The 12,094-nt window shown below is 38.2% G+C and overlaps 1 protein-coding gene across 1 annotated transcript in view; it reads left to right on the top strand.

The window, feature by feature from the left end:
* Positions 1–624: 624 nt before the first annotated feature.
* vstm2la (V-set and transmembrane domain containing 2 like a) overlaps positions 625–12,094 on the top strand; it is a 74,870-nt gene continuing 63,400 nt past the window's right edge. Inside the window, exon 1 of the mRNA XM_088006876.1 lies at positions 625–1,224. Coding sequence (XP_087863002.1) covers positions 1,107–1,224 — 118 coding nt within the window. The 5' untranslated portion in view covers positions 625–1,106. The remainder of the gene's footprint in view (positions 1,225–12,094) is intronic.

The following is a 12,094-nucleotide window of genomic DNA, read 5'->3' as shown; positions in this document are numbered from 1 at the left end:
TCTTGTTCTCGTCTGAGTCTTTCCAGATTGAACTATTACTTTTAAAGCTGCAGTATAACGTTTAGAAAATTGTTTAATTTTTTTGTTAAAACTGTCACCATGTCTTGACAGTATGTGACAGATAATCTGCTATTGGTGCACTGAAATCTATGGGTTGCAATATTAGTGCTGGGAGGAGGAGCTCCATCATTTCAGATTATTTGGCTCATAGCAAAATGTCACAACATGGTAACACACACACATATTATATATATATATATATTTACAACAACATTTCTGTCATAAAAGTTAGATACTGCAGGCTATCTTTAACAGCAATAAAACAAGCAAGTCTGTTTGTCAACAAACAAATGTATATTTGTCTTTTGGCAACTCTAACCACTCCGCCAGTTAAGACTTGTAAGTCGGACTTCACACTTCAATATGGCTGCTCTGGTATAAAATGACACATATGAGAGTGACAGTGCCTGCATCACTAAGCTGAACAAAATAAAAATGGTTTTGGAATAATGCTAATGGGTTAATGCCTGAAATTATGTTTGTTAGAGGTACTGCGAACAATGTTTATGGGTTTCGCCATGTTGAAACCGCGATTTCCCCGACTATGTTAACTACCACGCCGGTTTGACGTCAAACACTCTCCGATTTCCGAGGTACCAGGAACGCAACATTAACTAGTTTTTATTAATCAAAACATAAAGTAATAAAGTGGAACCCTTTCTGTCTCATGAAAGCACGTTCCTAAAATATAAGATTAAGTTTCAAGCTAAAGAAAAACAGTGGGTTTTAATATCCCTCCTCTCATAATTGATATTCCCCGCTGCAAGCCGCGGCACTTCCCGTAGAGGGAGCGGTCTACCTCCGCCGCATGTAGAGCCGACAGGACAGAGGCAGTGAGTCAGTTGAGTCGGGCAGCTGGCAGAGAACATCACGCAGACTTTTTTCTTTTCTCTTCATCCCCCCTTTATCTCAGAAGGAACCGCTCACTTGGAATAAAAAACAAGCAAACAAATAAACTTACCATAAAAGAAAAAGAAAATCTTCGTCAAGCACTCTACCCAATGTGAAGAGAAAAGAGGCTGAAAAGAAGAGAAAACAGCGGAGAAATGGGAGCGTTCAGGCTGCTGCTGTGGAGTTTACATTACCTGGGACTCTATCTGCAACTTAGTGTCTCCACAAGGCAGGCTGGACACCGAGACCTGGAGAACCGCATCTCCGGGAACGGTATGTGTTACATCTCTCTCTTCCCCACTCTTTTCCTGTGAGAGCAGAGAGGAGAGGCTGGCACAGGTACTGCCATCTGCTCACCGGCGGAGGAGGCAGACAAAGAGCACAGGCTTCAAAGGTTGCTGCTGATTACATGCAACTGATGCAAATGAGTGTTTTTCTGTCTCTGGTACTGAAACTAAAAGGAAATTTTTCATATCATGCATACAGGAAGTAAGTTTTTATATTTTTTTTACGGAGGGACTGCAGCAACCTGTAAGTCCCAGAGGATTTCAGTCCTCTGAGGTTTGTTCTCGTTGTCCATCCTGGGTTAGGTGCAGTTGCCATGGACATGACTTTGTTTTCTCCTTCCTGTCTTATCAGGAGCTGATGGACTGATGTTATAATATTCTGTATTACTGCTTCCACAGAAATCTGTGTCCTGTTCCGATTCGCCTCCTTCTCCCCAGCCAGGAGCTTTTCCTAAATGGCCTCTGGTGTTTGTTCTTGGACACAGCGAGGAGGCAGGCAGAGTAAATGTAGAAACCTTCTGGTTTCTCTCTGCTTGCTTTGCTTCAGGGTGGCAATGAGGGCAAGTTTCAAAAATGGAGATAAGTTTTAGTGTGTAAGTAAGAAGCAGGAGGGGGAGTGAATTTATAGAATAGGATGAGGATGATGGGGAAAAAACAATCTTAAAATGAATTATGGAGCAGTGTGATACACAGTGATGTACGACTGGGAGCTTATACTATGGTTTATACTATAAAAATTATATTGCATATAATGAAAAACGTATCATCCAGACGTCATTTTTTTATGTCATTAAAAGAACTTAAAACAACAAAAACAGCAGAGGAAGACATCTGCTGGAGCAGCAGGAAGTTGATTTGATTTATTTTTAGAAATGATTGAAAGTGGATTAAGAGCTCAATAAACTCAAATATTTCAAATCTCCAGTAGGAATAATAATGTTTCTGCAGAACAATCTTAAGTTTCCTAAAGATGTCTGACTCTACACACACAGCTGCAGTAAACTGTCGTCATTCTGTTGCCGACCTTTGCTAACGCTAACCTGTTTTCATTTTGATGAGATAATTAGATAATTCCAGTTTTGTAAATTGTTTCAATTCTGTGTGCAGATAAAGCTAACAGAAAAAATAAACGTATCGCTTTGCTTTGATGTCATACAATCTGATGACTGGTGTTTCAGCTGCTTTCTGCAGACCTAGAACTGCAAATATGTTTCACTACAAGATGCATCTAGTAAAAACACTAAACTAACGAAGGCCGGCCTAATAGGCCACATGCATTGTCTATTATTGAATTTTAAAGCCTATCTTTATTATTATTTGTTGCTTGTTGTTCCACAATAAAATACTGTAATTACTTTATTGCCCAGCACTACCAGGGCCACCCACCATTTGTTGTATTAATTCAATAGTGTTTTCTAGTGCTTTATAAATACAGTGGTATGGTATCATTACCTTCCTAAGGCTGTTGGGCCGGCAGCATCAGAACCAGGGATGATGAAGGCTGGTTCTGTTCTTTATTGATGCAAAGAAAGATTCTTCATAAAATCGATAAAGTTATGGCCAACCCTGACCATCCTTTACATGAGACTGTTTTGGAAAAGTCAGAGGTCAGAGGCTTTTTTAGATTCACTGTAATACAGACTGCTACAGGAGATGTTTCCTGCCAACAGCCATCATCACCTACAATAACTGAAGAATCTGACTTAACAACATTTAATTCCCCTTTGGGATCAATGAAGTATTTTTTAATTTGAACTGAATTGAATATATTATTAATACATTCAGACTATTTTCCAACATTGTTTCCCTTCCTAAAACCAGCTGGGCTCATAAAGTGAACAAGTTAGCCAGTATGTTTCCCAGTTTGCTCAGCTGGAGAGGAAATGATCCAGTTGGCTTAAACTGGGAGCCGAAATGTTCTTACAGTTGTCCTCTTTTGGACGTCCGGCCTTCGTTCTGATGTTTCCTGTCTGTTTGTCAGGCTTTTCAGCTTATAGCAGCAGACATTAAAGGACTTTGAACATCATCTTTATCTCCATAAATCTGATGGTTCTTACTTGTGGTCACTGTGTACAAATCAGCAAGTCAGTCTCACAGAACAAAGTTGGCCGAATCCCTGCTGATCCCAGCATTCTTTACACCTTTCCTTCTTCCCAGTGATGAATTGTTTCTTGATTTCTCTCTCTTTCACTTTTAAAAAATAGAGTATTCATAATGCTGCTTCCACGTGGATCCATATGAATAATATCTCGCAGCATGTCGTTGCATCTGTGACATAAAGGATTTGTGTCTGTGGTGTTTCTTTTTTTTCTTCAAGCTGAATGATGTGTTTGTCTGTGTGAGGAGATATTTTAGAGCCGTGTGGGGGATTTTTATGGAAATGAGCTGGTGCATTTACTCTTGTTTTTGTATTGTCCTCGGGGCAGAAAGCAAGAAAAGAGGAGGGCAACAAGAGATTTTAAACTCAAGTGCTTTACCAGATTCATGTAGTGTAATTCCCAATTCTTAATTGAAACAGTAAATGGCCTTGTGCTGCATTAATTAACAAAGAATGGAGCATATTAGTGTTGTGTTGAGTTAAGGCAAATCGGATTTTTGATGGATTCTGCTTAAATAACTCACAGAGCAGAGATGATAAGACATGCTCAAGAAATCATGTAACACCTTTATTATTTGCAGAAGAATTGTTCTATTTTTTCTTTCTGTTATGAGAAGAATCCAACCTGTGGGTGATCTCACTCTGACTCACATCGCCCTCATGAAGTAAAGGTCTTTGCTGAGCAGTGGGGAAGCTCTCGTCTGCTTTTCTAAAGCTGTGTTACGATTCTGGCTCGTCTTGCTTGTTTCCAAGTCCCTGAGGGTCATAATTAATCTTCCTCTTTCTTCACTTTCACTCCACCAGCTGGAGCAGAAATCAGCAAAAGACAAACAAAAAGAAAATAAGATAAAAAGTATCAATTAGAAATTATTGGTGTGAGTTTCCAACCTACATCTGCTCTGGCGCTGTTTTACTCATTGATACTTTTCAATTAACTCCTAATTAGGAGCAAGTGAGGAGATTATTCCAGCCAATCAATTGCTTTAAGTATTCAGTGAAGCGTAAATGAGCCATTTTACCAGCAGGAGGTCCAAAGTTTTGTAAGAAAAAAACTAAAAACTACAACTACGTCCACTATTATTGACATTCCTCTTAAAGGACAGAAAATAACACAGAAAATATTGAAAAAAATTCAACCTTAAATTTACTTAGTTATTCTATAAAAAACCATTAAGAAATCATTGTTTTAAACAGAACCACCTGTGCCAAAAATAAGGGGCAAAACTGGGGCATATTTGATGTTTTTAACATTTTTATCTGTCCATAATTTCCTGTTTTCCCCAAAGCATAAATATGTAATACAAGGCTTATTGCTATTCTTCAAAAAAGGACAGAACAGGGGGCATGATTTTCAATTAAGAAATATGCTTGTTGATCTTCATAACTCAAAAGATGGCTACAATAAAGTATTTGCCCCCAGTTTTTAGTCAAACCCGAACATTTAATTCGGATCGTCTCCAGTGATCAGTCTCACTCTGAGACTTTTTCAACCCCGGTCTCAGAGTGAAACATCTGGAGAATGTTTCCTGTGTGGGTGTTAGCAACTCCACAGGTGTGGAAGTGAACATGGCAGCATGTTTGGGTTCTCCGCTGCGCAGGCAGGTAACAGAAACAATGGCGGATTTCATTGTGCTGCTTAACATGTTCAGTTTAACACGTCTGTTTCAGAACATAACAGACAATAGCATTTGGTTCAATGGAGACAAGTTCCTATTTTTTAAATGAGGTGGAAGCTTAAAGACAAAATTGTATGCACATTTCAACAACATACTAAAATTACAGCGCCATCCAGTGGCCTGGCATGACAACTACAGCTGGCTCAGGGTGTCTTTGAACGTGGAGCTTTTCTTCAACTGACATCTAAAAACACCATCAGTTTCCAGACAGTAGTCTCATGAAAAAGTAGCCTTGACCTGCAGAGATCTGCATTCAGAATGTTATAGCCAATCGAATCCCAACATGCAGAATGAGCGAGATGGTGAGGGTGATAAACACGTCTGCCAAGGTCAGTGCAGCAAATGTAGTTGTAATTTTAAGGAACTTTTATGAGCCACCATATTTATCTAACACTTTGGGAAATGAGGGTGTTTTTCGAAATACAAACATTAAAAAAGTTATTTAAATGCATGTCTGTAGACTGCAGTTCCAGCAGTGATAAGTTATCTATCTTTGCTTTGGAATGGCTTCCAATATGAAAACATAAAGAGAATAAATAGATTATGATTTATTTCTGCATGGAATTAGCATGTTCTCCATGTGCATGTGTGGGTCTTTGTCTTTCCTTCCACAATCCAAAATCCTGACTGTTGGTTAATTGCTCTCTCCTCCAATGACGGATATCCAGGACAAACACCATGATTAGCAGGTGTTGGCTCCGCTTAAAAACTCACATAATCTTCATAGCAGTTTTCTTAAACACTTTTGTACACCTTTTACTGTAGCAGTATTGAAGGTTCTGTTCATTTCTATCACAGATTACTCAAACGTATGTTGAAAAAAAGAGAGTACTGGCAAATAAACCGAAGCCTGAGTTTTATATCTTTGCCCTCTTTTGACCCCATCACCAGAAAAACCAGCAGCGCCCCGGCTCCCAGATTGGATTGGATTTGAACCATATTTTCTAATTTACTCATTCAGCGAATCCTTACTGGCTGCCTCAGCTGCTTTAAAGGCTTCAAGCATGGCTGCTCCTTCACACTGTGGCGCTATTTGAGAGGGATTGAGTAGATGGATGTCTGAGTTTAAATCTGGCACAGATACAGCTACAGTCTGCTGTGGTTAAGCTCATTCTAACCCCCAACTCTATCCACTTAAAAACTGGTGTGCAATCTGGAGAAGGCAGGGGGCGACAATTAAACAGAACCACAAGGCAGTGGCATCATCTTTCTATTAGACTATTATATATTTAACAACGGCCAACGGCAGCATTGCTGTCAGACTGGCAGATAAAGCAGCTTGTGGAGTTTACTCGTGTCTTCTGCTGAATTAAACACCAAATGTGGCCGTCTGCTGCTCTTCTCCTCCCACTCGCTTACAGTTCATCGTGTGTGATGGTAGGCGGTGTGCTGACATGACAGTGGGCTTCTGTACATTATCACATCAATGGTTCCACCAGGAACAGCAGCCATGGAAAACTCAAAAAGGAACACCGTACAAAACATATTTGATGATGAACATTGATCCAAACATAAGGAAATTTTTACAATCAAATCAATCAGATTTATTTATGAAGCAGCATAAAAATAGCATTGTATATAGAAAGCAAAGGATTACAGTAGCAGAAATGAACAGAAACAACAAAGTTAGAAAAACACAAGTATTAAAAGGGAGCTGGATACCAATGAAATGACTCAGTTTAGGAAGAGAGTCAAAGTAGAAATGTGACTTTAAACGAGATTTAAACAGTTATTACTGAAGGCTGCCTGATTTGTAGAGGCAAACTATTCCAGTGTCGGAGCTGCAACTAAAACTCTTTCTCCTCTTGAGTTACAGCAAACCTTAGCTACTGTAAAAAGTCCCACTGGTTTGCTGACCTCAGTGAAAAATAAACTCCGGCCGCACCACACCATCTCTCTCTTCATGTTCATCTGGGTGACATCCAACATGGAAGAGCACGGCCATGTTCTTTGATTCAGCTAAACAAAACAAATAGCAAAAAAAATTACATTAAAATGAACATATTACAGTTCCAGAATTACAGCAGTTACAGCCTTCTTTCACATGAACACTTAATTTTTATCAACACTTCCACCACTGATAGATTGTGAAGTACACGTATTTTCATCCATGCTAGGCTAAGCTAATCGGTGGCTGCAGGTAGCATTGTGTTTAGCATACCACTGCAAAAAAAAACAAAAAAAAAAAAACACAAATTATATTACATACAGTTTTTAGCTATTTTCTTACATTAGACTGATTTGTTCAGAAGCTTGTACATGAAGAGCCTTTGTGATCCGACAAGAGGCAAAGACAACAGGTGGGACTAAATACACTGGGAGGGTAATCAAAGAAACGAGACACAGCTGGGAACAAACAGGGAAGACAGAGACTCACATGGGAACAGACCAATAAACACAGGAAAACCTCAAAATAAGTACACAGAAAACACAGTTCACAACATTATTAGGGCAATAACCGTTAGTTGAGTTTGAATAAATGAAGTGAGACAAAATGTGTGTTTTGCTTGATTATTGGCCAGCTGCTTATTTTCCACTGGCAAAGAATTTACTACAAAAAAACGTTTCCACTAATATTATTGTTCACTTTTTAATCCATTCCTCATAAGAAAATTATCACCATGTTTTGGTTACTTCTGGGAAAACTCATGATTTGCCTAAAGAGAAAATATAACAGTTTAAAGTTTTATTCAAACCCCTGAGGTCTTGAGGCGCGATTGTGATAAAAATCTTGTTGCATCCACAATTAGAAGCCGATAGCAATTCCACAGCCGCACATTACAAAGTCAATAAAACCGCATTTTCCAAATGGTGCTTCCAATTTGAGCTCCAGCCTAAATGTCTTTCAGTGCTCTGACTGTCTCTTGGCGTCCGTAAATAGAGGAAGAAGGTGACTGTCAGAGCAGACAGGAAGGATGCGTTGGGAGAGAGGGACAGGATGACAGGTTTAGAGCTTGTTGGTGCTCAGCAGTAGGTAGAGCCGATGTATTTAGGTCCTGACCTCAGTATATACTCCTCACTGAGAAGACAAGTGCTGGAGGGCAGCCTGTGATAAATGGCGCGAGGGAAGGAAATTATTAAAGTAGCTGCTTCTTTCCTTCTCCACAAACAGCCTGGTTGTCTCTGGACTTAAGAGTCAAGCTTTTCCACGTCTGCTCCTTTTTGTTTGCATATACTTCCTTTGATAAGAGTGCACTTAAACATGGAGGCCTCTGCATGTCAGATTTGAGAGAAATCAAGCAACATTTTTGTTACTATTCTTACATTCTAAGTATTGCAGTATACTGTTTTCATTCATGCATATTTTAACAGGATTGTTTCTAATAAGGATGCACTGATCCACTTTTTTCACTTCCAATAATGATACCGATATCTGAAGTTAAATATCGGCCGACAGAAAATCAGCTGAACTCATGTATGGTGTTTCTTAGCTTAGTCAAAAAACAACACAAGTTTAATTTGTTCAGTCAGTGCAATTAGGAGCAGAACAGCCAATGTAAAATAAATAGTAAAGAAGCTGAAACTAACAAAACGATAGGTTGACTATGTGTGGTTCAAAAAATATAATGAGGAATTTTAAATATAATGTAAAATAAATAATAAAGGGCACAAAGCACAGAACTAGACTGAATAGATATGGCCTTATGGATTGAGAACACAGTCACCCCTATCCAATCCAGAATTTTTTTCAAGATTATCACCTATACAGATATTCATATCAGATCTGTACATCTCTGTTATCACAGTAAAGAAAGCAGAAAATTATATTCTGTTTGTTGAACATGACAAAAGTGTTCTTTAATTAAGACTCTGCTATTATTCTATGTCTTATAAATACTTAGATATTTTTTATGAACCAATATATATGAAACAGTTTAGATTAGATTTATAAGAAGCAGTACATTTTTTAATTATCTGGCTCAGATGAACATATTCTAATTTTATATTATAGAAGTACAATATGTTATGTAATCTTGTAAATTTACCCGTACTGTATAATCTCACTTCTTATTATTTTTGATTAGATTTTACATTATGTAAATCTGCATGCTTTTTTCTGTCATTTTGCTGCTGGTACCTGAATTTTTGTACTAAATGATATTTCTGCATAATAAAAATTATGTTGGTAAAATGGAGAACAATACATTGGTTATTACCAGTATAACTGACTCATAGAGAATGCTTGGATCTACTCAATCATTAATCATTAATCAAAGTCAGAAGTCTTTCACTGTTAATTTAAGGCTCGGAAGTATAAAAATGTGTAATCAGTTAACCTGAAGGCGCCTGAACATCTGAAGTCTATAAACTGGTTTCTATAAATGGCTGCTTCTCTAACTTCACTAATAAGATTGGAAAGAAAAATACTTTTCTTGAAAGAGAAATACAAACATCCTACAAATGTGATTCTACAATCTAAGACATCCAGTGTGTTTTATTCCCCTGGGATTCACATAAATGGAGAAAATGATCCTGACTCACTAAACACTGCACTGTGTCATTTTAATGTTGCACCAACAGTACATGCCAAGACTACAGATTCACTTTCTCCTCTCTAAAACTCAGCACTCATCATCTACAATTTTTTTTTAATTATTTTTATTAAAATGTGCAAATGCAGCAGCAGTCTTTCACCACTCTAATAGTGTGTACCATTATATCAATCTGACTGATTTGCTTGTAATCACTTGGATTTTGTTGGAAATATGAATAATTTAGACTCTTGCAAAACTGTCTTGGTACAACATACACTTCCAAGTAATTATTTAAGTTGTTGGTGCCAACCAGGAGTGTCCAGTCTTTAAGAGCTGCATGTTTTAGTGTGTATAGCAGGGGTCCCCAAACTTTTTCCTGTGAGGGCCTTATAACTTTTCCCTTCTCTGGTGGGGGGCCGTAGTCAGTTTGTTACAGAAAAATTGTGACGATTGCAGGAGTGCCTAAATGTAAAAATGTGTTGTTTTCCAGAAAGCTCAATCAAATAACCCTCTCTGGGTTCTTCACAGAAAAATCCAGGAAATAACACTATTTATGAAATAAATACCGTATTTTCCGGACTACAAGCCGCAACCCCAAAGTTTTTTAAAAAAACAGTAAACATACATATATAAGCCGCAGAGATATCTGTGGCTATGAGTGTTCTCATACGTACTCCAGGTTTTCCACAATGATGCAGCAGCAGAGGGGGGTGGACACCCAAAATTTGAGTCATAACAGGTCAATTGAATATCACATTTATGACGGTTGAAAAAGAAAAAGTTGCCAAGTTTAGATTTAACTGAACTGATTACGGTATTTTCCAAATGGTAACTGTAACAGTAAAAGTGCTGATCCTTCGTGTTGCTACTAGCATGTGCTAAATGAAATGGGCCCTTTCTTCTTCTTCTTCTTCTTCTTCTTCTTCTTCTTCTTGTTCTTTAGATTTCAACAGCAGCTTGCATCCATTATTGTTGCACTACTGCCATCTATTGGATCCTAATATCTATACCTCAAATTCTCATAATGATCCTAGTATTATTTAAAAAACCGAAAAATCTTCTTTTTCCCCTCAGTGCTATTTAACTGATCAACAGCATTCTCAAATTTTAATTCCCTATTAAAACCTAATTCCGTTTTAATGGGCGCTTTCTTCTTTTATTTCCAATTTTGACTTCCAATGATTCATTTCCTGCTAAAGAGCCCCCTGGTGGTTGAAGGAAAATCCACATATAAGCTGCACTGGGCTATAAGCCGCAAGGTTCAAAGCTTAGGAAAAAAGCAGCGGCTTATAGTCCAGAAAATACGGTATATGAAAAAAAATCTAAATGCTCTCTGGTATTGTTCAGGGGGCCGGATCAAATGTGGAGGCGGGCCGGATTCGGCCCACGGGCTGTAGTTTGGGGACCACTGGTGTATAGGTTTAGCTGAAGCCTGATGGTGAAACATATCTTTGATTGAGGCAAACATTTGGGACACTGATAGCTTTGTGACAGACAAGTCAAAATAGTGCATCATTGTGAAGTAGAGAGGAATCTGACATATGGTTTTCATTTATTTTTACAAATAAAAATCTGAAAAACGTCTTTCTAGTCTATTTGCAAAATACTATATGGAGTTTGTGGAGAATTATCCTTTCTCCTGTTGGTTCTTGATGTACGAGGTTGAAGAAGAGTCAGTGAGTTGAATTCATGAGTTCCATTTATTAACAATACAGCTGGTCCATTTGTTCATGCTATCCTTATGGGCTAACAGAGAAACATGGCATCAAACAACAGTTTGTAATTCCCTTTGTTAGTCTCTATCTAAGCTACGCTCTAAAGAGGGGGTTCCATAGTGTGTAATTTCCTTTAGCGTAAGCTTTGCCCGCATGTGAGTGCATGTATACACAAGCATGCAAGTAGCTAAAAGAGATAGAAGAAAACACATAATTATTTATTCTCAACAAGTAAAGAAAGGATTGTACCTGCAGTTACACAGAAGCTAGTCAGCCGTACGGTTTGAAAATGACCCAATTTGGTTTTGGACTCTTGAGTAAACTTTACGGATTAAAGTAGCTTTCTTGAAACAAAAGCTACACTGAAATGAAAGTTACAACTTACATCATTATTGAATGTGTTACATTCAAAACAGAAAAACAAGGATCATATCATCACCTTCCTAAAATGTTACACATTCTCTAACATTTGGCCGTGACACATGTAATGTGCCAGTTCGACACTAAGAAGCTCACTGCAGTTTTCCTAGCCTACCCAAACAACATTAACATTAACAAGGCTGTTGATGTTAATTCAGATTTTGGAAGCGTGGCCACCACGGACTGCACTCCGTTCACTTTCTGCGCTGTCATCACTGAAACAACAGGCAGACTACAAGCCTAAAACAGCTCAGGTATTCATCAGCATCGTTCAGAATTTCTGCTTTAGCTTGCTGATTGGCTTGGTTAAAAATTTACCAAAGGAATCCACAAGTGCAGTGAAGTGAGATTAGAACTGAGCAGAACTACATAGGAAGGCAATGGCCAGGCTAAATATAAAGACATATAAAGAATGCATTTCCTTCACCTCTGATTGTCCTATCCAGTCCTGTTTTTGCAGCCTGTTGGGACA

Source organism: Poecilia mexicana, unplaced genomic scaffold, assembly GCF_051168715.1.
Source record: "Poecilia mexicana isolate PSO_F unplaced genomic scaffold, ASM5116871v1 scaffold_7, whole genome shotgun sequence".
Taxonomy (NCBI): domain Eukaryota; kingdom Metazoa; phylum Chordata; class Actinopteri; order Cyprinodontiformes; family Poeciliidae; genus Poecilia; species Poecilia mexicana.
This window is presented reverse-complemented; position numbering and strand designations above follow the sequence as displayed.